The following is a 26,289-nucleotide window of genomic DNA, read 5'->3' on the forward strand; positions in this document are numbered from 1 at the left end:
CATTATCGAAAGTCACCCGGTTAAGTTTGGACACACATATTAAGGAATTGAATTGGGTAAGGTGAGAATGTGAGGGAAAGAGAGTTAGTGGGCTCCACCTCAAATAAGTTGAGTGGGAACACCCTAAGCCATACACGAAGGTTATTTGTGAACAGAGTATTTACGAGTAAGAAATTCGCAAAACACAAAATGATCCAATTGATGAAATGAATGACATCAAGTAATGTTTGAAGCTTTATACATCTATGGAAAAAATTTCATTTTTCTTTGATATTTCTATATGCGCCGTACATATCACACTTTGATAAAATGTTTATGAATTTTAAATGAATAATTTTACATAAATTAAAGCAAAAAATATTGACTTGCAAAATTACAGAAGGCCGGAGACTTTGAGTGAAGACAGAGTAGCAAAAATAAGCCAAAGCAACATGAAGTACCCACTCGTGATCCATGCCCAGATCCTAGGTCCGCCAAGCTCGGCACCAAACACAAGACGCCTCAGTACTAGAACTGATATACAACCTACTGAAGTGCAGAAAAACACAAGCAATGAAAAACTAAGACCCTCGGCACTTTCAATCCTCAATGGTTCATGATATGCAAAATAATTGTATGCTGTGTCGATAAGCCATGGGATGCCAATGCCCACATATATGTTCACGGAATTGCTGCAAAAGAAAAGGGAAAATTCAGATAAATGTTACCATGGGAGCAAAAAAATCTAATGGACATGCAGCATGTTACTAGGAAAATTCGAAAGGTTTCACACAGTGAAAAAATATAGAGTAATGAGTTTTCATTCCTCACATCTAATTCTCTCAGTTTGAATAAAAACAAACGCGTCTAACCAAAATCTGGTTGGAGTGATCAATTTTCACTTCCACTTAAGAAACAAGACAGAAGTCATTATTCTCCAATTCAATTCCCGGGTAAATAGAAAATCACTCTCTACAAGGGTCCTCTCTCCCTTTTACCAAGACCCCCACCCAACCCCCCTCCATACGAACAAACATCTGGCCAAAAAAGGAAATCTGATGTGCTAAAAACTTCAACACATCTCATCTTATATTGCACTTTTGCCTCCTCTATATGACCTTAAAGCAGTCAAATCCAAGACAACCAAACATAACTATGTTATAATGCATTTGTACTTGCTTGCCTGTCCTAGAAAACTAGGAAGATCTGTCTTTAAGAATCTTTTATGTATCAAGCAGATTAAAAAAAAAGGGGAAAAAAAGATAACCTGCAGGTGATATTTGCAATAGCAGAATCAGCTGTTGTCTGACGCTCAGCAGCGATCTTGCTGGCCACTAAATCTGGCCAAGACGTACCCGCAGCCAACGCCGTAAAAGCAATAACATAAGCATTTAATCCTGTCAAACAGAATATGAGTCAAGAAAATTATGGACTTACATTTTATCATGGCAATAGATACCAACCAACAAAACCTTAAAAACAAGCTAACCTGTCACGCAGCTTATCATATCTGTAATCTTCGTCACTACGAAAGCTATACTACTGATGAAGAGTAGAGAACAGATGAAGGCTATCCATCCATGAGCAATACGATAAGGAGGCACGAACGCAAACATGAACCTCCATGGTAGGAGAAGCAAAAACCAGATAAATCTAACCGACCTTATAAAGATACCCTCCAGCTTTTTATGTTCAAACTGTCTCACCAAAACTTAAAAGTCAGTATATTCACAGAACAATGACAAGAAGGCAGCCTGCTCCTACAGATGCAACAATAAGATACATACCAATATATTTCCCTCCAGAGACTAAATACAGCCCTAAAAGTTCATTTCCTACCTCATCAGTTATCGAAAATTCTTCTAGATACAAAGAAAGTTAAAAATCATTTTGCTATATAAGAAAAAGTATTTCGGTAATAAAGTTTATATTTCCAACTTTCCCAATCCTATGACTGTAATCTATTCGTGGAGGAAAATAGAAGAAATCATATTTTTTATGTCTAATAAACTAGTTCCCAAAAAAAAAAAAAAAAAAAAAAAAAAAAATTCATTCAGAGGGTAGTTTATTGAAGATTCAGTGATATACAAGCAGAGAAGTTTAGAAGATAGAGGTGGCGAAAGAATTGCCTTTTTGAATTATTCTATTCAATTGAAATAGACACTGCATTTTGTTTAATCGTAAAGCACTAGATGTTAAATGGAGCCTTCATCCATAAATTTTTTCCTCAACATAGTAATGAAATTGAAAAAACTACACTTTTGACACATTGTTTAATAAATAAAACCCTCTATTGTCATGTAAAACAAAAAATACTAAAATAAAAGAAGTACCATGAGTGCATCCACGAACTGTTGCTTCCAAAGTGACAGGATAGTGGCATTGTCTACTTTTATGTTTCTCACAACTTGTTCAGTGTTAAATTCAGCCACTTCATCTGAAGACAGGGCCTGATATGTACCTGAAAGTAATACTTCAGAAAAGATCATCTAAATAAAAAGATACATCAATTTTACTGAGGCTATACCGAGCCTTACACGAAATCAACAGTAAATTCAATTTGGCTTTGAGAGGCACAAGATGAAGTGATGAACTAAGGAAACTCCTGATGTGTGTGAACGTTACCTGTCTCATTATCACCATGAATGGAAAAGATGTCGACAGTGTTTCTGTCTTCATAATCAGCAACAGAATCAACAGAGTCTTCTCCGAGGTTTTCATGTTTACACGGTGAAGCCTCTTCTGGAACCCACTCCTCAGGCCTCTCAGATCTCGAGCTGAATAGTGAATGATAGAAAAACGCCTTTATACCAAGTATGTCAGATAATACAAGCCAGCAAGAGAAACAAATATTTTAAAACATAAACTTACAAAGGAAGAGATAAGTAAGGCCATCGCTTGTCCTGAGCATATGCATTTAACAGCAGTAAGCCATATTGCAACACTGTCAAAGATGACTCCAATAGAGTAACTACATTGGGAGTCCAAACCTGAAGAAAGAACATTTCTACAGTAAATTATCGTCTTATATCAAGTACAAGGGCTTACATTAAGCTGAGCAAATCATATATTCATTACAAAGTGATTAAATTATATCATAAGCTTTTTGTTTTGCCTAGTATTTTACAACCAGAGGTTACATGCGAAATAATGCATGCAAATGTTGATACAATCACCTCAACAATCCCAAAGAAGATATTAATTCTAATATTAAGTTCGGAAGACAAAGCAAAGCATCCAGAAAGATGAACAAGGAATTCCATCAGATTACAACAAGAAATGTCCTCCATGAAATTTTACTTTTGAAGAATTATATACAAGAAAACTAAAAGTATGCCCAGCTAATGAGCTAAAGAGAGTATAATGTATAGAATACATTACCTCTAAAATAATGTATAGCCATATGTAAGCCCAAAAGGACCAAAATAGCTCGACCAACCAAACTCCTATATCTGATATCTTTTTCAGTTCTCCAGCTTTCGGAACAACTACACAAACAGCATGGATTGGGAATAGGTCGAATGCAGCAGAACCTACTAGAGTTCCAGGACCCAAGCCTACATAATTACAAGTCATAAGCACAAAACAGAATAAGCAGGGCAGATGAAGCTAAAAGAAACCCAAGCTGAAGTCAATACCAAACATCAATAGAAGAAGCAAGGAGAAAAACACAGCACAACATTTGAATGTTTTACTTTTTCATTTATTTTATGCCTGGAAATTATCTTCTTCCTGTTCAAGGTGCTTCCATATTAGAGCTAAAACAAATTTCTTCATAATTTATGTTTGGAAGAACCAGTGAGTCCTAGTTGCAGACATATCACCCTTCTCATTGTCTCTAACTCAGTTGAGCAATACACTAACTAGTTCAATTAATAATCTTCGTAAAAAAGTAGGACAGAAGAAAAGGCTAATCTCTAGCAAAAGTGCTCCATATTGGAACATTATTAAGCCATGAAACATAATCAAGTATAGCATACACTGATATATAACAATAATACTATAACAGACTTTGATTGATTGATTGATTGAATACTATAACAGACTAGCAATATTCCACTTGAAGCGACAAGATCACTGAATCTTAAAAATATGTCAGCACTAGAGAGTAGTTAAGCAGATTACAGTTTGGTGTACAGCTGAAACCAAAAATATGTAAAAGCTGCAATTTTCAACCAAACTAAATAAAGTTATGGAGGTTTTTAGCTTTCTATTTATTTACCGATGTTATCCATACATTAATGTAAAGTCTTTACAAGCATGACATTTGACACCAAAAATACTTAGCATAAGAAAATAGAAAAAAAAAAAAAAAGATAAACCTCCAGCTGTAAGGCTTCCAAGGTTCCTAATGGCATCAATGGTAGCTAAAGATATCTGAGGGAAGCTAGTTCCAAAAGCCAGAAGAGCAATATCTGCAATTGCATAATTCCACACCTTCTCATATCTAACAATTTCAACCTTAGTCAAAGGATCAATTACCACCACTTTACGAGTTTGCTTAACCACATTCTCCATGGACTGAAAAAATCTATCTGTAATGGCTGATAATCCGATGAAACAGTAAGCAAGACCTGTAAAGTACAAGGCTGTACGCAATTCATTTCCTAGATATGTTTCACTTCTAAAAACCAAATAGTCTCCGCATTTCTGATGTGCTAAAGCCGCGTCTACAAAAACTGTAAGATTCTTGGAGGGCAGGAATGCCATCTTTGAAAATCTTTTAAGCAGCTATATCTAATAGCAAGACATCAGCAGCAACCCAAGCAGACCATCAAAATCCCTTAAGCTCCTACAACGTCGAAGGGGACATAAATCAATATCCAATACACTAACACTAACACTAACACAAACACAAAATATGACAGCAGACAATCATAAACACAATGCAATTATTAGAATCCTATCATCGACGACCTCTCTAACAGTTGGTTTGGTAACCCGGCATAAACAGTGGTAATGGGAATGATATTGTATGTAAATTTGGAAAGAAAATCAATGTTCGTTCCCATGATTATTCAAGATGACCCCTAAATTGTCTGTTTCTTCGTAAATGTTCATTCCCATGATCATTCAAGATGCTTAAGGGACAAGATTGTATTCCTATCAAGAATATAAGTACGGTTCATACTAAATGACACTTTAAATCCATTCCCATTATCGCAATTTATTACCAACTACCAAACAGGCCGTAAGAACTTCAGATACACATACAGCCAAACAATTGATATCTAAGCAACACGACATTATTCAAAAACCCATTAAAATCAGAAGTTTGTCTTATCAATACCCAAAAACAAACATGAAAAAAATACAAAAAATAATCACTCCACACTATCTAACCCAACAAACAAATACCCAATTTGGGATTTGACAAATTCTCAAAATGAGCACAATTATACCTTAACAACTGCAGCACCAAGGGAAGAGCGGATAGCGGTCAGAGGTTAGCGGATTGTGCTGCAAGTTCAGAGATCAAGGAGAGAGAGAAAAAAAAAATGGTGGAGTGGTTGACTGGTTTTGAGGAAGGAAATCAATGAGAGATTGAGAGAGGAGGATTGTGAGTGGCACTAAAAGTCGTATTGTTAATTATTGTGTGATAACTGTTTTTGATTAGGAAGTATGAATTGTGAAAAACCGAAAATACCCCAAATGTCACAATCCTTATCTCTTAAGATTGATTTAGCTTTCATAATCTCCAATACAAATTTTTAAACCATTACTCCATTGATGTAATTTAGAGAGTTAGTTTTTTTTAATTATTATTTAAAAAAAAAAATAGAAGAGCAAGCCCAAAATGAGAACAAAGTAGTGAAATTAAGAGTTGTTTGACAATTTTAAAAACTCTTCCAGCATGTTTGTTTAGGGGGATAAATGAAGAGGGATAGGGATTTGGGGAAAGGGATTTAGGAAAAGGGATATTAAAATCCTATGTTTGTTTCTAGGGATTGGGATTAGAGAGAGGGATGGGACAAGGATTAAATCACCTCTCTTATCCCTCAATTTCTATACAGGGTTGGAATAAGAATGAGGAATAAAGATTATAATTAAAATACCATTTATACCCTTAATGAAGAGAAAAAAATAAAGGAGAAAGATAGGGTTAGAAAGGGTAGATTCGTAACTTTGTTACCTATTCTACTTATATCCCTAGTTTATACTAAACACGGGATAACATCAATCATCAATCATTTACCTTAATACTAAAACAGACACCGGGAGTGACACGTGTCACATCCTGGTGCTGTTTTTTCCCTCCAAAACTCTCATTCCCTTTTTAACTCTTTTTTTATTTTTTATTTTTTTTTTGTTAACATTGATTCTATAATAATATCATTTTAAATATTTTATTTTATCTTTATGACAATTTTTTTTTTGATAATATTTTATTTTGATTCTATAATAACATCTTTCTAAATCTTTTATATTTTCTTTATTTTCAAATGGAGTATTATTAAATTTTGCCAAAAAAAAAAGTAATTATAAATTGATTCATATAATAGATGTTAAAGAAATTACTTTTAAAAACACTTAATATTTTTTCCAATTCCTCTACCTAATATTTTATTTCAATATCAATTTCAATATGACTATATATTCAAATTAATTATTATTTTTTTCTAAAATTTTACTACTACGTATATATTATTACAAATTAAGGACTTATAGAGTATAGTATAACTGTAAATTAAAATGTTGTGTTTGACAATTAATCATATGTCTAATTCTAGAAAAAAAGTAAAATATCAATTAATTTTAGTCTATTGTATGATTAATTTTTGATGTTTATTAAAAATTCATTTATAAATAAGTATTTACTAATATGGCCAGTTGGCCACTAGACCTGATCAAACCAAGCCCCGCCCGAAAATAATTTCAAGTTTAGGTAGCCCAAATTTCCATTTTTGTTTAATGTTTTGCTTACCTACTTGTCTAGATTATGACATTATAATTTCTATATTTGATGTGTATGTTTTATCAAATTTTATTTGTTAGATATTCTTACAAAAATTAGACATATCGTGCATGGCACGGGCCTTAAGCTAGTTTTATTTAATTCCTATCCCACCCAAAATTCTCTATCCTTATCCTATCCTCTTATCATTCTTATCCCTATCCCACATACCAAACGCCCCGTTAAGATACGGAGTATTTGATAAAGAGTTGTTTAAAATAGTGTTTTTTATTATTATTATTATTAAAAAGCTCTTTTTCAAAAAAGTTCATGTGAAGGGGTTTAAATTGTTAAAAATTTACCCTATTAGATAACTACTAGCTGATTGATATAACTAATTGTATTAACTTAGAAGTAGTGTAGCGCCCCCTTGAAATAAGTGCATGTACATCACACCTCCTAATCTCCTATGGTCATTGCTAAAGCTCCAAGTGAACCCAATTTAGGCCATAGAGTTGGATCTACTAAATGAAAAGAATGTCTTAGTTAGTCATATGCATGTAAATTCCTATTCACCCCCACCCCTTAATATGATAAAGAAAGGCTCTTTGGGATCTCATTTTCTTTTTATCTAACAAGACAGAGAGAATCGGAAGGGATGATTCTTTCACTGTGTGATATTACAATAAAAACAATATTATTCCTCGATAAATGAAATATTTTTATCAAGTTGATAAATTTGAACTTTCTTATGTGAATTTGGCAAATAAAAACAAATTAAATTAACTTATTTTTGCTTAAATGATTTTTTGTAACTGAATTTTAATACCACTTTAACTCTTTATTTATTTTGAAGCGAAGAGAGTAGAACTTAAGAGCCTTGGATAAGTTACAATGTCTATTGTCATTAAATTTTTCTTTAACATATTTATTACTACTATACACAAGTAAAGATATGTGTCGATGAAAGTGATGCAAATATCAAAGAATGGAGGGAGTTGATTTTCAAAATAAGTTATCCGTTCTCTTTACTTTTTTTCTTGAAGCCCTTCACTCTATTTTTGTTAAATTGTAATTATTTTTCTTGAACTAAATTTTTTTTTAATGGAAATTGTTTAAACTGATTTTTTTTTTAACGAAATGCTCTTTCAATTTTTCTTTTTTGTTTTAACCTTAATGAAATTGCTAGACCACGTCCACTATTTACTGGATAACACTCGTATTATAACATGACTTTACAAACATGCCTCCATATAAAATGTATCTTATTCCACTTTCACTTCCTTTAACCACTCTGTAACTTGTTACCCCACCACCCACCAAACAACCCATCACCTCCGAACAGCCACCGCGTCATATTTTTTTTTTTTTTTTACAAAAATTGCTTTACTCTTCACCAATTAGTGCAAGCGGTGAATGGACGAGTTTAAGGAAGCAGCAACGCCACTGGAAAGGTCGTCGAAGCATGCAAAGTAGGTGAGTGCTCTGATTTGTCGGTTTTTTTTTTTTAATTTCGTAATCGTAGAAGGAACGCCTGAATTTTTGAAATCACCCTTAGAATCACCCTTGGAACATTCTAAAATTTCAGGCGTTAAGGGGGGAAACACCTGTAATTTTAGAATGCTCTTCAGGGGAACACCTAAAATTTTAGAATGTTTTGTGGGAGATTCTAAAATTTCAGGTGTTCCTTCCATGGAACATTCAAAAAAATCAGGCGTTCGTCTAGAACAATTGAAATACTCTCTCCATTTTTTTTATTTGCATCACTTTCTTTTTATAGGTATTTTTTTTAAATGCATCACTTCTATATTTGGTAAATTTATACTATATACGAAGTATTATAATTTCTCTCTCTTACTTTAAAACCTACTCAAATTATTTTATCATTTTTCTCTCTTTCATGGTCCTCATTTAAATAATAAAATATATATCCTCTCTCATATACTTTCTCTTTCATGGTCTCCATATGACCATATTACTTTTACTACTCCCTCCATCCCAAAAAGAACGACTCATTTGGCCAAAACTCTGTCCCAAAAAGAATGACCCATTTGCATTAAAACACCCACCAATTTGCTAAAATATTTGTGCAAAATTAGCTTCCCCATATAAAAATTTGATTTTCCATGTTATTTTATTACTTTCTCTCTCTATTTTTTTACAAACCCCATGTAAATTTATCTTTCCAATATACTTTTACCTCTTTTTACTTAACTTCCTTAATACCCGCGTAAGCAACCCAAATGGGTCGCTCTTTTTGGGACGGAGGGAGTATAATAATTTATTCACCCAATCACAATATTATATTTATCTTCTAAAACTATGTGCATTACGCATTACCAAGTGATGCAAATAAAAAAATTAAAAAAAAAAACCGGAGGGAGTAATAAAAAAAAGTAAAACAAGTACTTGATCACCTGTCGCAACCCCCTTGCCTTTCCGATTTCTTGACATCATCCCTTGTAGTCGATCGCAACCCTTAGTGGTGAGTGGTGACGGAATTGTGGTGGCTTTGCTTGGTGGTGACGGAATTGTGGTGGTTTGCTTGGTGGTAGTTGTGGATGAAGTTCTTAAGGTGAAGAAATAGAAAAGTAAAAGTGAAAGTAAGAGAGAGAAAGACCGAAGAGTAATTTAAGAAAAGGTTACTTAGCAGAGTTCATATAAAAAATACTAGCGTTCCTCGGTAAATACCGGGCGTAGTTTAGGCCCCATTTGGTTTGATGTAAAGTGTTTTCATGGAAAATGATTTTTCCATTTTCCTTTGTTTGGTTTGTTAAAGGGTGAAAAGCAATTTTTCCAAGGGTGGAAAATTCCATCCTTAATGATGGAAAACATTTTCCTTCACATGAAAGTATAAAACCACATTTTCCTCTCTCCTCCTTTTTTTACCACCCTTTCATCCATCCTTACATTTCTACTCCTATTTTTTATTTTTCTTGAACTTTTCTTGCATGCAACCAAACAAAGAAAAATAAATTTACAAGTGTACTTTTCCTTGAAATTATGTTTTCCATAAAAACTAATTTTATTTTACCATACATCAAACCAAACGGACCTTAGTTAGTACTTAGTACCCATTGCATTTAGGCAAAACTTTTACTTGCACTAGCACCTTTACTAAAGTCGTGAATATTTAGGCTTTGTTTGGTTCAGTATTAGTAAAGGAAAGAAAGAGAAAGGAAGGGAAGGGAAAAGAAAGGAAGAGAAGGGAAAGGAAAGAAACTATAGCACCCAATGTTTGGTTTGATATTAGTAAAAGAGGGAATTGAGAAGAATAAATTGTTTGGTATGACATTAGTAAAGGAAAGGAAGGGAAGGGAAAACTAATTTTGAGTTTAATAGATTTAATTTCTTTCTTTCCTCCCAAATTCCTCCAATTTCGAGAGGAAAGGAAAGGAAAGATTTTGTGAAGGAAGCTTTCCTTCCATTTCCCTTCATTTTCTATTATATCCCATATAATTTTTCAAACCAAACATAGGAATCTGTATTTTTCCTTTCCTTTCTTTTCTTTTCCTCCCAATTCCTCCCAACCAAAAAGGGCCTTAAACACCATTCTGTGATAAATTGCAAAAGAGGATTATGAGTTATGGACAACAGCATTGAGAAAGATACACCTTGCTCTTCCATTGCCGTTGAATCCATCGTTCGTATTGGAACAGTAAGCCATTCAATCTCTTCAACCATAATTTTGAACTTTTATTTTTATTTATCCCTTTTCAATATTTCTTCTGCATTCAATTTTTTGCAGGCAGGAGCACTCTGGGGTTTGTGTTCTGGATCATATGATGCTAACAAATTAGGTAATTTATCCAACAATTTGACAAATTGATCATGGGTTATTATAATTTTTGATAAAATAAGTATACCCTTTTATTAGTTTGTTGAATTAATTTGTTTATTTGTAGTAGGATGGTTTATTTCTTTGATTTGTGTTTATATTGTTGTGTTTGAAATTTGATAATTTAGGTCTTGCTGGCTTTTCTCGTGCTTCATTTGTGGTAAGAAATATGATTTTGTTCAATATTTAGAAAGAATGAAGAAATGGGTATTAAATTTTGTTTTTGTTCTGCTTAATATATGCTCATATCATACCTTTTTATGTTTATAAATGCAGGCGAGATCAATTGGCGTAACTGGCTTTCAATGTGGTAAACTAAGTCTGTTTTTTTTTTTTTTTTTTTATTTTTTTTTTATTACCATTTAGAAATTTTATATTGATGCTGAATGTGTAAAAATTGTTGTTCTTTTGTAGTTTTGTCATTTTGTGTGTGTTGGTCTTTGTAATTTGGTTGAGTTTAGAGATTGAGATAATCAGAATTTGGAATAGATGGTGGATGTAGTGAGATGGGATCCTTTCACTTTGTAAGAATTCCACGATGTTATTGCTCTTTGCCTATAATCAGGAAAATTGCAAAGGATACTAGTATATGGTGTGTAGGGTTTTAGTGCATGTGGTTGTCTCATGAATTCATGAGTCAAAAAGAGTTCTCTGAGAAGTAAATTCCTTAGGCTGTAATGATGACTCTTTTCTTTTTCGTTGATTATTAGTTCACAGTTGGTATAAAGGTTGTTTGATTATTACTTCCATTTCAGCGCAAACCTACAGCTTTAGGTCTTGGGCACCTACGTCGGGCATGGGTAATTGGGTATTTATGTTTGTATTAGACCCAACTATTGTATGAAAGCTTTTCTTATAAGTGGTGTTGCAATGGACTGGTTTTCTGGGTTGATCATTCTGATTTAATATTGCTAGCAAATAAAGATTAAAGCTTGAATATTGATTGAAAATGGCGAAGGTTTACAAAAGATAGGTTTAATAGCTTCAGGCTATCAATCTTCAAAACTGAGTTTAGCTCACAACTCTCCAATAATGGCTTTAGGCCATAACTCTCCAAAAGGTTCACACCAAATGCCTGCCTACCTTCCTTCTACCACTCTCCACCTATTTAAGTATTTATACTACTAGCTAATTAGTACAGCTTTAATAACTAACTTTACCACCCCTTTGTCATTATCCTAATATGCCAACTAGTGGCTGCAGCCTTAAGTTACTGTTCCTAGGTTTGGTTGTGCCTCACCACCTTGCTTGAGATAGTGGTCAGAGGTCTCAGACCCTGTCCTTTTCACTGATGGCTTTTGTTTGTATAAGACACAGGTGGCATGCTCTGATTCGTTACAGGTGTATAATTAGATGTCAATGTCCATAACCATGTTGTCGTATTGAGTATTTCAATCAACTATCCGAGGTGAAATAATAAGTCCAAGTAATCTAGATGCAAACATGGTAGTTTACCTTGAGATGCATTCTTGTCTCATAAGGATAAAAGATATGGGTAAAAAGACAGAAGACCAATATTTATGCCTGATAACAAAAGATATATGATTGATTGGCAGTTTGCAAAGCTATCATGGGTCTGTTATGCTTAGTATAGCGATGATTCTCATAGGTATCAGGGGGTAGAGGTCTATATTTACCCCCTTCTTTTACTATCGCTATAATTGATGTATTGTTCTTGTTATCTTTGTCTTGATGTACATCTTCAAAATACCTTTTTTAATTTTACTTGTTTATAATTGAAGAGTTGCAATAATTATAAAGGAATGGGGGAGTATTTTCTATCCTTGTCATTGAGAGTTCAGACATTCGGTTGGAGTGTTTGTTGTGGAGTTGTGGTAACTTTGATTATGTTGTGGACTCGTGGGGGAATGGGGGACAATGAGAATCTATATTCACCACTGTCTACTTATTGGTTTTGACTGGCTTGGTTTACTGACTAAAATTAGTTTTCATGAAAAGCAATAAAGTGTGAGCTGGATCTTTGTGACTCACACTACATTGAGCTATAAGTTCTGAGGGGCCAACATTTTGAGATGAAGTATAAGTTTCTATGTTACTCCGTAGCATTTTATTGATCTCTACAACTCTGGGGATTCTGTGTTTTTGTAATTAATGTTATGTGATTGACTTGTTAAATTATATAATCCTCCTTCTGATGAATAAGTTTTCTAAGATCTCTATAGTGTCTTCAGACCCATTCCTTCACAATGTTTGTATGTGTAATGGGGTTTTTGGTGATTAATGTTATTTGATTGACTTGTTGAGCTATGCTATATATCCTCCTGATGATGAATCAGTAGGCTTCTGACCCATTCCTCTTTCTAATTAGGCAAAAAGCAGAAATTGATTTATGAGAAACTAATTGTTGACATTAATTTGTTAGAAGATTAGCAGACATTTAAAAAAAGATCAGTGGTGCGAAAAAGGGGGAGAAATCCTATACATCCATCACAGCCATTGTGGTGCAACAACAAACCTAATGTAGCGATTACAGAGTTATTAAGAACTTTCCTTTGGTGATTTCTTAGGCAACAATGTCTTGCTTCATGAAAGTTATGCTAGGTTCAGGAATATAGTGACAACTTGGTTATGCTGCTGCTTTTTGTGACTTGGCCTTGTTTTTTTATGTATTGACCCTTACTGTTTTCTGGCATATGATCCTTTTCAAAGCTTGCTTGTAATTCTAGTTAGTCTTATACAATTCCATTCCCCGTTGGACTAGGAATGTTTGCTGGGGTTTTTTCCTTGACTCGCTGTGGAATCCAAAGTTATCGAGGGCGTGAAGATGTGGTGAGTAGTTTATGTATCATCAAATCGCATTAATTTTTCTTTGTAAGGGTTAGTCCAGATTCTATCTTCTTATATTTGGTTTCTGAAATCCATTGAATTACTAAATTTCAATTCATTCATTTATCAGAATGGAATAGAAAATGTTACTTGACTTCAAGAATAATGTCTGTTATTTCATTATTGGTTAACCTAATTTAATGTTTTCATATAGAATCTGCACCAATAAATCTTTTCAACAAAGAATACTTATATATTTATATTGATCATGTTTTAGACAGAAGAAGGAAAAATCATGAAAAGTTACAGTTGATATTTTCATTTTGCATTGAGAATCATAGCCTTATAATGTAAGAGATAAAGAAGAAAAAAATTAAAAAATTAAAAAAAAATAAAAAAAACACAAAACGTAAGTGATTTTAAACTTGAGAATGCTGAACACTTGGTTAGTATAAATCTCTGGGAGGTTGGAATTCCTGTTTCAGTCTTGCAACTTACAGCTGTATAAATTTTCCCCATAAGGCCATAAATATAAACTGTGTACTGATTTCCTGTAAAAATGTGTCTGTTCCAATTCTTCTGCCTTGGAACAAAATCTGATGTATGAAAAGATCAGATGCTGTTAGCAAATAATGCTTAAGCCTGGTGGCTTGCATATCATCCCATATGAATTGACTGGGTCTTCACCTGCAGATAAATGCTGCAGCTGCAGGTGCTATAGTTGGGGCTGCTATTGCTGTTGGGACTCGTAGCAAGAAGGAGGTTGCTGGGGTGGCTGCTCTTCTTTCAATCTTAGGTGCTGCAGCTGATTATTCCAGGACATTGTGACTTTTGACATTATCTCTCCGAAGAAATTAAATGGGTAAGGTTGAATTTTAAGTGTATTTTCCTTTCTTCCCTTTATTTTCAATTTACCTAATTGATTGTTACCTTGTTGAACATTGATTATTCAAGCTAGTGATATCATTATTTTAAATTCAAGATTTTTGCATTGACCAGCTATTGTGTTAACCTTAACATGAATCAAGGTAACTGCATTTTCTTTTGTCAAATTAAATTCGACAAGAGTTATGACCAATGGCGGGATTCTGGTTTCAATGAACCCAATGAATTATGAAAAGAAAATAAATAACAGCAAAACAAGCTATTGTCTGCAGTTGAAATATGTTCAAAGGTGGCTCAATGGTAAATTTCCCGCAGTCACGATGAGATTGACTCGTGCAAATCATGTACCCTTCTTCCATTTCTCATCCTCTATTTATCTTCTTTAATTGTTAAAGGTAAACAATACAATTTAATATCAAATTTGTTTAGATTATTAGTGTTCATAGAATGATAGCATGTATGAATTAGGTGTAGATTTATCTGTTACATGGAAATTTGCAATTATGGATAATACTTGGTACAACAATAGTTATATGAGACTAATATCTAGTTTAGGGTAGTAAATAGCTTTCAACTTAACAAACATGTCAAATTCTACTTTCATCATATACATCTTTTTAGCTGATCTCATAACCTGCAGCTTGACTGTCTCTAATATACACTTTGCTGTCTCACATCTGCACTATTTGCTTTTGCATGTCCCAAAAAAACATCCAATATTATTTAGGAATTTCATAATTTCCTTACCCGGTAATCTGCAGGACTTTCTCAAACTTGATACTTAGTTGAAGGTCATGAAGGAAGACATTTAAAATGAGCCAGCCTGTGCGGCCAATTATAATTCACAGCTTGTTGTTCCTCTCACAAGAATCTAAGTGAATAGCGTCCTTATTAGCAAGCATTAGCACATATTATTAGTACTGTAGGTAGTATAAGGTTAGCAAGTTAGCATTCTTAGCAAGGTGCAAGAGCTGGGCTAGATTAGCATTTTGCCAAAACAAAACTTTTTTAGACTTTTAAAACCTGAACTATCAGAGATTTAGCATTCTGCATTTTATCAATTACTCAAATTAACAATTAGTGAAGCACTCGGATAGATGAATAGAAATTGCAGGTCCATCTGTGCTTCAGATTATTTTCGAGTTGTTTCCGACATTCAAACTAGAATTACGGTGAATAATACACGTTAATAACTTATTAATACAATTATAACCTTCAATGCAGGGAACTTATAAGTTGTTTACAAGAAGCCAAGGTTCAAAGGAAGAAATTTAAACTCAGCAGCTGATGGATTAGCTAAATTTGGTAGGAGTTATCCTTGAACAATATAACAGATGTAACTTGCTAACCAACTCCTAGTGTGTATTCTGGGTTTCAAAAAAAAAAAAAAAAACTCCTAGTGTGTGGAAATAAGTACTTGATTTTGACTATATTTTTTTTTGTTGGAAATAACTAGTTTCAAATTATTAAAGCATGGTGCATGATGATGTAAAAGTTAAAATGTTGCAATTAGAAGTAAATTCGAAAGTTAGTATCCTACATTCCTACATGGCTACATGAAGGAGTAGTAAACATCGGATAATTAAAGATCAGCCTTAGTACGAAATCTTGTGCCCCAAACCCACAATATAGTGTTAAGAACTCAAGATTATCGAATCGAAGTAAACTTTCCATATGAACTAAAAATATGTATTTAGGATTGTCCAAACCCATACTTTTTAATACAGATTTTAGGTTAAAAAAATAAATTTTAAAAAAAAAAAATATCCACCCAAAAAAAAGATGTTTTTTTTGGTGAACCCACCCTTTGAATAACTCACTTTAAAACAAGACAAATGGGTATTGGACCTATAGATGTTATTTTTGCCAATTGTAACTTTGTAAGACATCAAGGCCTTGATTTTTTGTGGAGAGGGCCCTAGTAGGTTGGCAGTAAATTCACGACATGATATATCCGACTATCACTATCACATATCCATATCCAATTTATTGTACGAGTAGATATTCATATTATGAGTATATATCTATAATCCATTCCAAAGTAATTGATACGAGTATAATTTTTACTTTTACCATTATTCACTTGTTTAATTTGATCGTGTACTCTCTCCGTTTTGTAAAAATCGCAACACTTTTCTATTACATTCGTTTCATAATAATTGCAACAATTTTTTATTTTGTAAAGACTCACTACTATTTTATTATCTCTCTCTTCTACCAACATCACTTACACTACTTTTTTTTTTATTTCTCTCTCCAACTAACAATTAAATACTACGTATATACTTTTCAACTATACTTTATATTATCATACTCCCTTTTTGGCCCACATCTTATAATTTTCCTAAAGCTATGTGACATGCCTACTATATATAGTGAAAATAGTTTAGTAAAAATAAGTTCAAATCACTAAAATCAGTAAGGGTTTGTTCACATTTACTGAACTGAGTTGAACTGAACTGAACTGATTGGAGCTGAACTGAACTGAGCTGAAATGAATATTTTATGAGAGATGGAAATTAGGAGCTGACCTGAACTAAACTAAACTAAACTGATTGGAGTTGAACTGAACTGAACTGATTAGAACTGAACTGAACTGAAATTAAGTAAATGTGAACAGGCCCTACTTCTAAAAAAGACATACTCCTTATGTCTAAGAATAATTGACACAGTCAAACTTTGCATACATGCAAATGCACTAGTTTGACCTTATTTTTACATATTTAAATATTAATGAATATTATTTTTTTAAAAAGTTATATTATAAAACTTTATATTAATACCTATCTAACAAAATATTTTATGATAAAATATGTTTTTATCATGTTGATAAAAAAAGCTATAGTCGGTGACTCGGTGCTAATATATGTATAGTGAAAAAAAAAAATTCCAATGTATCAGTTATTTTGGGACGGAGGGAGTATAATAGAGAATTAGTAAAAATAATTTCATCTCAGTAAAACTAATAAGTTCACTAGAAATAATTTAAATTCAATAAAAGTAATTCAGTTCAACAAAAATAGGTGAAGTGAATATAACCTTATAAGCGATTTTAAAGAGGACCTTAATGGACATATTCTTTATGGGGTAGGATCAATATGAGGCCGCCCAATAAGTTTATATGTGCTCACTTTTGTATTCTTTTTGATTAATTGTTTATTTGTTCACTCACTATGGACATATCTAGCATTGACTTGCAATCTAATTTGCTATTTTAACATGTTATACAAGTCGATTAATTCATGAGCAGACTTGCAATTGACCTACACTAGCCCTTTTCTGATCCACAAAATAACCATGTGTAGCTACGACACATGAAGCTTAATTCAATGACTTTAATAGTTATCAACACACCAATTATAATTTTTTATGTTCCTCCTTTTTTAGATTCAAGTAAGGTAGTTGCTTTAGATCATTGCTCAATACAACTAAATGATCCAATTATGAAGCAAGTACTTTTATGTAGCAAGATAATTTCAAATTGCAACAAATATATACCATTGAAGTTAAGATTGCACATTTTCCATTTATGCAATTTTTATTTTACAAATCTTCCTTCTATGTTCATGGTTTGTCTTTATATCTCTTATCACCTCATAAACTCTTTAAACTTAATTAGGTCATGTTTAATCTATTCACCTATATCCATTTTTTTTTAAAAAAAATAAAAATAAAAAAAAATCAGATTAGTCCATATATAAGGGCTAACAAGTCCATATATGATAAGTTCAAGAAAAATAATTTCAAATAAGTTTACAAAAGTTCTAATAAAAGTTATATTGAAAAGAACATTAGTTTTCATGGTTCCTCTAGGGTTTCTCCTTGAGAGGGTTTTTCTGGTTCCACTAAGGTTTATCTCTTAGGAGGGTTTTCTAGCCTCCATCCCTAGCTTTTTTCTGTTTTCTTGAAGTTTTTTTTTCACTCTCCTCCTCTTTTTTTCTTTCTCTTTCATCTCTCTTCTTCTAGTCTTTTTTGTGAATCTTTAAAGGGGCTTCTATCGGTGTTTACCGTTGGTAAAGCCCCAAAAAACTTTTTAATTGCTTTCAATAAATGGATCCCATCTTTGAGATGGTGGTTATTCTATTATTAGGGTTAATTTCTTTTTTATTTGTAACATTGAAGATTTAGGGTTTCATAATTTCCGGAAGTATCTAGAAGGCTATATGAGTATTTTCACTCAAATAACTATTCATCAGTGGATCTCAAGCCAAATTAACGCTAACTCACAAATTGTATTGCTTCGGATGAAGTTTTGTTATTAAGGCGATCACTGATCAAATCTATGATGTATCTAGTTCTAAGGTGATTTGTACTTGTGTTGGAAAACTAATTTTCCTAGGAATTGTTTGTAAGCAGTTTAGCTATCTTTCATTAATGAAATCCTTTTTCTTCTAGTCAAAATAAAAATAAAAAGTTTTAATAAAAGTTAATACAAGACACCAAAGTTCAATTTACAATTAAAATAAGTTTTAATAAAGTCAAGTTCATATAAGCTCAACTAATATATAAAGCTAATTTTTTAGCCAGATCATGAGACAGCGACACTTGACATTCCAGCTTTTCGCCAAGTGTCATACCACGTAGGCAACAATTATTTATTGATATGACACCTAGGATTTATTTGAAAGTATTTTTTTTTGTAGAATAGGATAAAAAAGTTTGTTGTCTTAGATTCTTAGAGTTTTATTTTCATTAAAAATTGGATAGATATAGTAGGATAAAAAAAGTTATTTTAGAGTTTAATATTCAATAAAACTTTTGGTTTAGAATTTTATTTTAAATAAAATACCAATATTTCTACAAATGACGGATCTAGAGACGTACAAAAGGAAAAAAAAATAAAAAAAAAAATCAAAGAGACTTATGATTATATAACCGTTCTCTAAAGTCTTCACATGCAACTGGACTTTCCCTAGATATTTAGAGAAAATGAAAAGAGATCACAGCTTTAGACGATTGTTCTGATTGTACGTTAATAATACCCATTAACGGACAAGTGTGATTGTCAGGTGATTATTAATCCATGAGTAGAAATTTTAAATAACATATTTATTTTAGATAAAAAAGTTTTATTTTAAAATTTGATAAATAACTCAGGCATCGAACGGGGCACAAAACTAGAATGCACAGAATGCATTCTAAATTATTATAATCACATTAGACTAAAACAATTAGTTAATTAATTAATAAATGGGCAATGACTAATAATTCAGATTTTGATCCAATATAACCAAAGATGACACATCCATAATCATTTATCGCCTAAAATTTCCAAATAAGTGCAACACTTTAAAAAAAAATTAAAAATAAAAAAAATGTTTATGAGAAATTTATCATATTTATTATTATTTTTTATTAAAAAGAAAAACATTAATTTTATATGACCTTCATTTCCACACAAACTCTACTTCCATTTTGATTTTATAAGACAATCATTAAATAGAACATTTTAAAACGGAAGAAGTATCGAAAAATTTAGCCCCGTGCACGACACGGGACGAAACCCGTGTATGAAAGATACAAAGACTAGGAAATCTTCGTAGCAAGGGAAGAAGGTCAAGGGTATAATAAGTTATGGGCGAGGATGACAAGCGCGCGTAGTCACCTCACCCCCCCTAATTGGACATAAACATAACCCACCTCAGACCTCACACTATATTTGGTTCTTTCTTTCAATTATCACTAGATTCTCTTTACTCCTTCCAAATTTCTATCCCATATTAAAACTTCACATCTCCCACCCTTTTCGCTTCACATTTCATCTCCAAACACTATTTTTTCTCTTCATTATCTCCTTTAATTTGTTAATTTGTGCATGGTTTTGTATTGATTGCATGAAATTTTGACTTTTTTATTGGATCTTTCAAGATATGGAATTTGAGTACCAAGAGGTGAATATTCTTCTTTTATAAAAAAAATCTTGAATTTTTCCTGTTTTAGGATGTTTGAGCAAAATTTAACTTCTGGGTTTTGATTGAATTTGTGTTTTATGAAGTGGGTTTTGCTTATAATTTAGATATAATAATGGTGTTTTGCAGGAGTACATTAGGAATTCAAGAGATGTCCAGCTTTTTACTTGTAGATGGTTGCCTCTCTCTCCTCCTAAGGCTCTTGTTTTCATCTGCCATGGTACTACTACACTATTCTTCCTCTAATATTTTAAATTTCACCTTCGATTTTTAATGTACTTCTGGTGTTTCGAAGTTCATGACAAAATCACGTGTTGATCGGTATTACAGTAGTGTTCTGAATGTCATAGTGCATATTGATGAGTGTCAGTTTTGTTAATGTCATAATTGGTATGCTGGATTGCAGGGTATGGCATGGAATGCAGCAGTTTCATGAGAGGTAATTTAATGCTTTCTCACTATATTTGTCTCTACTTTTCAGTGCATTTAAAGCTCAATTTTTGCTTTAATTTTCCTTATTCATTTATTTATTAATTCTATTTTTTTTCAAAATCATATTATTGCTTGGTTGGCTTCCTAAATTGTAAGTGCAACATAAAGATATGGTTAGCACAATTGTTCTTGTTCTTTGTATTCTGTCACTGGGTTGGCCTGCCGGTTTTGACCTCATCATGGGTAGCTTTTTCTTCAACAAACAATTTTATAATAATAGACAACTTCTTTGTTCTTTCCTTTGTTGTTTTATTTAATTCAAAGATAATGCTATTATACACTGAATTTCATATTAGATGTGTATTTTAGATTTTTAGCAATTGAAAAAGTAAAAGTGGGTTGTTATATACAACATGACTTAAGTATTTTTTGTTAGTTTGGTACACACTTTTTTGGTTTTGTAAGATCTAGTGCTTTCTTTTCCATCTTTAAACTTTTTGAAGGACTTCTGGTCTCGGTGTCGTGGATGTCTACTAGCTTTGTTGCATCTTGGTTTGGATAAACCCGCCTCCTAATCTCCAAACTTCTGGAGTTTTCTTTTTACTAATTAGGGGGGGGGGGGAGTGGGGGGACTAAAGAGATAGTAATTTTTTAGTTGATTATGCTTATAAAGGCCTATATCATAAACTTGGGTTTCGAATCTTGTTCTAGTTTTATGCCTTACTTGTGAAGTTGTGATTATAAAAAATAGAGAACTAATGGAGTCTTTAGGGAGGGAGGTGAATCAACAAGTCTGAAATGATTATCCTGCTCTTGTTTAAGTTTCCAAAACTACTTTTACACAGAATTACTCATACACACTCGCGCACTTATTTAGATTTTTATTTTCAAAAATAGAGAAGAAAAGAAACCTTTGATAAGGTCTTAATGTCTGCTCGATTATTTAAATTGTGTACAATGTATCATGATTTGTTTTCTTAGTAAACAGAGTACTTTGTACATTTATTTTATGGGGTTTGTGTGTGTGTGCTGTAAAGGCTCCTATATGGCACATGTAAAATGGAACTTGGAAGTACATCAAATGTGTTTACATCAGTTTGGTCAAACTGAGACATCAATCTAATATTTGTTGAACTTCTTAATTCATGAAGTTGAATCCTAAAAACTTTTTCCAGTCTTTTATTCAATATTGATACTCTGGTAGACGTTGATGTACTTTGATTTACTCCCTCCGTTCCTCATAGATCTCCCCATTTGCATTTTGGGATGTCTTCCATATACATCTTAGACTACAACATATATGATTTCATAATTCATATAATTAATGTTTATGTTATGAAAATGCACATTAAAAAGTAATAAATGGGATGTAAAAGTAGATTGAAGGGAGTACACGAACACTCTTTTGTCCTGAAGAAAAAGACTATTCAGTCTTTTTGCAACTGCTTTACTGTGTATTGATTAAAATGCAGAATGTGGTCTTGCTTGGAAACAAGCTAACATTTGTTATGATTCCATATTACCCATTACAACTGAAAATTTGAGCTAAAATTAATGTCATTAAGCGAGAATCCCTTATCTTAAACCCGACTTTCCATACTGCCATACATACAATAAATTGCTTAACATATTGAAATAGTTCGATATCAATGCATAGTTTTTGGTCTTGCGAATCCTACTGCATATTGCTATGTTTAACATACTATTTTCTTGTCAAAAGAAGGTTTAATGTCCAACCTCCCCAGTCACCTCCATCTTATTAATGATTTTGTCCTGAATTCTAATCTAATTTGGCCCACCTCATTTTAAAAAAAGAAACATGCAATATATGTACATTAGAAGTTGTATGTGAACCACATACTGAAATTGGGTACTGCATTTTTCACCTATTTGTGGTCAGCATCTTTTATAGGACATTTTTTAAATGTAAATTGACTTATTTTCCTGATATAACATCCTCCAACCACCAGATTTACACCTTAAAAAACTGGTCTTTAGTAGTTGAGCTTTGTGTCATGATTCACATTATATGCTAGCTTAGAATTTGGTGTGGTAATTAATTGACAAATTTAATGTGTTAACCCTTTCTAGATTATTTTTGAATCATGTCGATATTTTTCCTTTTTCCCTCCTAACCATCTTAGTCTAGAAGCAAATTGGAAAAAGATCTAAGCCGATATCTTTTTTTGACAAGTCCTTTTTTTGCAAATTTGCAACTACATATTGTATTACCATCTTATCTTTTTTATTTCTCAATAATTGATTCTCTCATTGGTAACTTGACCTCTATTCTTCCTATATGTAATAGTGGGATGTTTTGTCCAATTTGAATTTAGTGTGGATATTTTTATAACTCTAGCGTGAAAGGACATGTATGATGTATCAATTGCGTTTGGATGCGCTATCGAAACTTTTAGTGCATTAGGGGTAAAAAGGATGTTGCAAGAATTGAAAAATGCTAAGCTTAAGTGCATGGGTTACTTGGTCATGGTGATTATGAAGTAAACTATCTACTTGATAAAAGGCTTCTAGAGGTAAGAAGATGGTAGAATTAGCCGCTTAACCTTGCCAAACTAAAGAATATTTTCCTCAGAGAAATGTATAACATTACAAGTAGCAGTCATATAGAATAGAAAATTATAGTTATAGTGATATAACTTTTTGATTCAGAGTGTACTATTGGGTGAATCACAGTGGCTTTTCTTTTTTTTTAGCTTTTAGTCTTTGCTGACATAATTAGTGAATTCTCATATCCTTGCATATTGCTCTTTGGTTTAAGTTGGTTGAACAACCAATTATTGATTCATTAGACCAACCTTCATCAGGCCCCACCAGGGTTTTTTGACTTTGGAGCACTTGTTTTTACTTATGGCTTTTTAGCCTATATTTTTTTATTTTTTTGGATTGGCAGGAAGGGAAATATGTTGAAGAAAAAAGTATTTTGAAATGAGGGAAGAAGAGAGTGGGAATACGGCCAATTAGTTTTATTTAGGTAGATGTAGACTATATTGATGTCATTATGTGCCATTCCAACTAATCATGATATGATATGGACTAATGACCTCAAATAAGTGTCATTGTCAATAAACTCAATATATGTTGATGTTATAGACATTTTAGCAGAATTTAATTTTTTCTGTTACGATTTTGAAAATCGTAGAATGGTGGTGACTATAGTTTTGTATTATGGTGGCAGGATGTGGAATCAAGTTAGCATGTGCTGGCTATGCAGTGATTGGTATGGATTATGAGGGGCATGGAAGGTCCAAAGGTGCCCGCTGTTATATTAAGAAGTTTGACAATATTGTGAATGACTGTTATGACTTTTTCAAGTCAGTTGCTGGTAGGTTAACCAATTCCTTAAGTTAATCCATGCTCAAATTTCACATGATGTCTTTAATCGTTTTCAATGGTTCACAGAGCAGGATGAGTATAAAGGTAAACGGAGATTTTTATATGGAGAATCGATGGGAGGAGCTGTTGCGTTGTTGCTTCACAAAAAAGACCTTACCTTTTGGCATGGTGCAGTTCTTGTTGCACCCATGTGTAAGGTAGTGCTAGATTGCCATAGATGATTCATAATTACATATCAATGATGATATATACTGCCCGTTTTCACTTGCACATGATCGTGTTATAAAACTGTTTCTCGTGGATCAGTTGGCTACTTTAGTTGTTAAACAGTTAAAGAATATTTGATATTTTGGTATATGAAACAGTGTTAACCATGAGAATGGGAAAGGCTTTTCCTGTAAATTTTATTGGTAATCTAAATCGCAACGTTTCTAATACTCTGGTGAAACTGCCAGATATCAGAAAAGGTGAAGCCTCACCCCGTCGTAATTAATATCTTGACACAAGTGGAGGAGATTATACCTAAATGGAAGATAGTTCCCTCGAAAGATGTTATTGATTCGGCATTTAAAGACCCTATCAAGCGGGAAGAGGTTATCTTCTAATTCATTCTTTGATTCTCAAACCATTGGAAGTCTATGTGTTCTATGCACACATTCTCACCATTTTTTTCCTCCTTTTGAGATATCCTCTGTTGCCTGTTCTGCAGATAAGGAGCAACAAGCTCGTATATCAAGAGAAACCCAGGCTGAAAACAGCTCTGGAAATGCTGAGAACAAGTATCGGCCTGGAGGACAGCTTACATGAGGTAAATTATGTTCTCATTCTTTGTCAGTCATGAGAAGACTTGCTATTCGTATATTAATAAAAGGATTATATGATATATATAAGTTATCCCTAATCTGAAATTCTGAAGATAATTTATAAATAACTCTAGTAATGCAGCATGATTGATTGACAGGTAACGGTGCCATTCTTTGTACTACATGGGGAAGCAGACACAGTGACTGACCCAGAAGTAAGCAGAGCATTGTATGAGCAAGCCAGCAGCATCGACAAGACCTTCAAACTATATCCAGGAATGTGGCACGCTTTAACATCCGGAGAGCCTGATGACAATGTAGAGCTTGTTTTCAGTGACATTTTTGCATGGCTTGACAAGCGCAGTGACATTGAATACAGTACATTGCACAACCAGTTCCTTGCTCATCGTGGGAGCGGGGCTCATGTTGTTAGATCTGCACCCACAACACCCTTGATGAACGGTGGAAACAAAAAGAAGCAACAAAAACCAAGTGTGTATGGGAAATATCTATGTGGTTGGAAAGGACCTCGTATGCATCATCACTCGTCGATGTAGAGCCTTTGTTCGCTTTGAATATTATTCGGCACTTGCGGTCGTGTATGTAATTTCGTGTTTTTTTGGGGGGGTGGGGATCATCATTTAGTTGTAGTGAGAAAAGTTATAGTGAAAAGTATCTCTTTTGTCATGAACTCATTGATAAATGTCTGTAAAACTGAAAATTCTGTTAATATTTACTGCTATATCAATTGACAATATGTAAAATTCTGCTTATGTTTCTGTAGATGATGTCAAGTAGTTAATACAGAAATACTGATTTCTAAATCCTAAAATTCCTAATGCAGTACTTAAATTATTGACAACATCTCCACCCAAAAATAGTAATAAAAAAATATCAGAGTTAGGGTCTATGATGTCAGGTAACTCTGGTTGGTGAGAGAAGAGATGGTACTCAACTACTAGATGTATTGGTACTTGTGGTTCCAATAATACTACTCCGTATATGATGAAAGAGAAAATACTTGATTGAAGATCTCAAAAACATAGTTATGCCGTGGAACAAAATCACCAACTTAGAAGCAAAATGTATGCTTTATAAGTTATGGAACTTGCGACATCATCTGCCATGTAGGATTGTGATGCATTTTTTTTTTTTTTTTTTTTTTTGGTCACAACTTACAACCTTTAGCATTTTTGAATTTTTATATTTCATCATTGTTAATTTTATAAATCTTATCTAGCAAACAACAACATTTATTCTTTATTACTTGAAGAAATATTGATTCTCAAAAAAAAAAAAAAAAAAAAAAAAAAAAAAAAAAAAAAAAAAAAAAAAAACTTGAAGAAATATTGAGATTATTTAATTTATTTTTCTTTCTTATAGATAATTTTCAAAAGCCCATGTTTC

General features: G+C 32.8%; 3 protein-coding genes across 5 annotated transcripts; 2 read left to right on the top strand and 1 right to left on the bottom strand.

The window, feature by feature from the left end:
- Positions 1-216: 216 nt before the first annotated feature.
- Positions 217-5,566, bottom strand: LOC145617301 (magnesium/proton exchanger-like). The gene is made up of 9 exons (XM_081671994.1): positions 5,382-5,566; positions 4,302-4,771; positions 3,361-3,536; positions 2,851-2,969; positions 2,605-2,756; positions 2,313-2,440; positions 1,469-1,676; positions 1,247-1,376; positions 217-671 (listed from the first exon to the last, which is right to left on the bottom strand). The coding sequence occupies exons 2-9, from the start codon at positions 4,687-4,689 to the stop codon at positions 374-376; spliced, it is 1,599 nt and encodes a 532-aa protein (XP_081528120.1). The 5' UTR covers positions 4,690-4,771; positions 5,382-5,566; the 3' UTR covers positions 217-373.
- Positions 5,567-10,264: 4,698 nt separating this feature from the next.
- LOC145617252 (outer envelope pore protein 16-4, chloroplastic-like) lies at positions 10,265-15,978 on the top strand. Of its 3 annotated transcripts, none has more exons than XM_081671948.1 (7): positions 10,265-10,532; positions 10,623-10,674; positions 10,841-10,872; positions 10,989-11,031; positions 13,435-13,502; positions 14,193-14,361; positions 15,146-15,586. In XM_081671948.1, exons 1-6 carry the CDS (start codon positions 10,461-10,463, stop codon positions 14,325-14,327), a joined length of 402 nt encoding a protein of 133 aa, XP_081528074.1. In that variant the 5' UTR covers positions 10,265-10,460; the 3' UTR covers positions 14,328-14,361; positions 15,146-15,586. The 3 variants fall into 3 exon arrangements, with proteins under 3 accessions (XP_081528074.1, XP_081528073.1, XP_081528075.1); XM_081671947.1 differs by lacking the exon at positions 15,146-15,586 and adding an exon at positions 15,609-15,978 and having other exon boundaries at positions 10,268-10,532; XM_081671949.1 differs by lacking the exon at positions 15,146-15,586 and adding an exon at positions 15,609-15,962 and having other exon boundaries at positions 10,281-10,532; positions 10,989-11,022.
- A 4,025-nt stretch (positions 15,979-20,003) lies between these two features.
- Positions 20,004-25,641, top strand: LOC145618278 (caffeoylshikimate esterase-like). Its single transcript, XM_081673054.1, has 8 exons — positions 20,004-20,275; positions 20,423-20,513; positions 20,700-20,732; positions 23,922-24,068; positions 24,146-24,276; positions 24,535-24,672; positions 24,789-24,887; positions 25,041-25,641. Exons 1-8 carry the CDS (start codon positions 20,255-20,257, stop codon positions 25,437-25,439), a joined length of 1,059 nt encoding a protein of 352 aa, XP_081529180.1. The 5' UTR covers positions 20,004-20,254; the 3' UTR covers positions 25,440-25,641.
- Positions 25,642-26,289: the final 648 nt, after the last annotated feature.

This window comes from Chenopodium album, chromosome 26 (assembly GCF_948465745.1).
Source record: "Chenopodium album chromosome 26, dcCheAlbu1.1, whole genome shotgun sequence".
NCBI lineage: Eukaryota > Viridiplantae > Streptophyta > Magnoliopsida > Caryophyllales > Amaranthaceae > Chenopodium > Chenopodium album.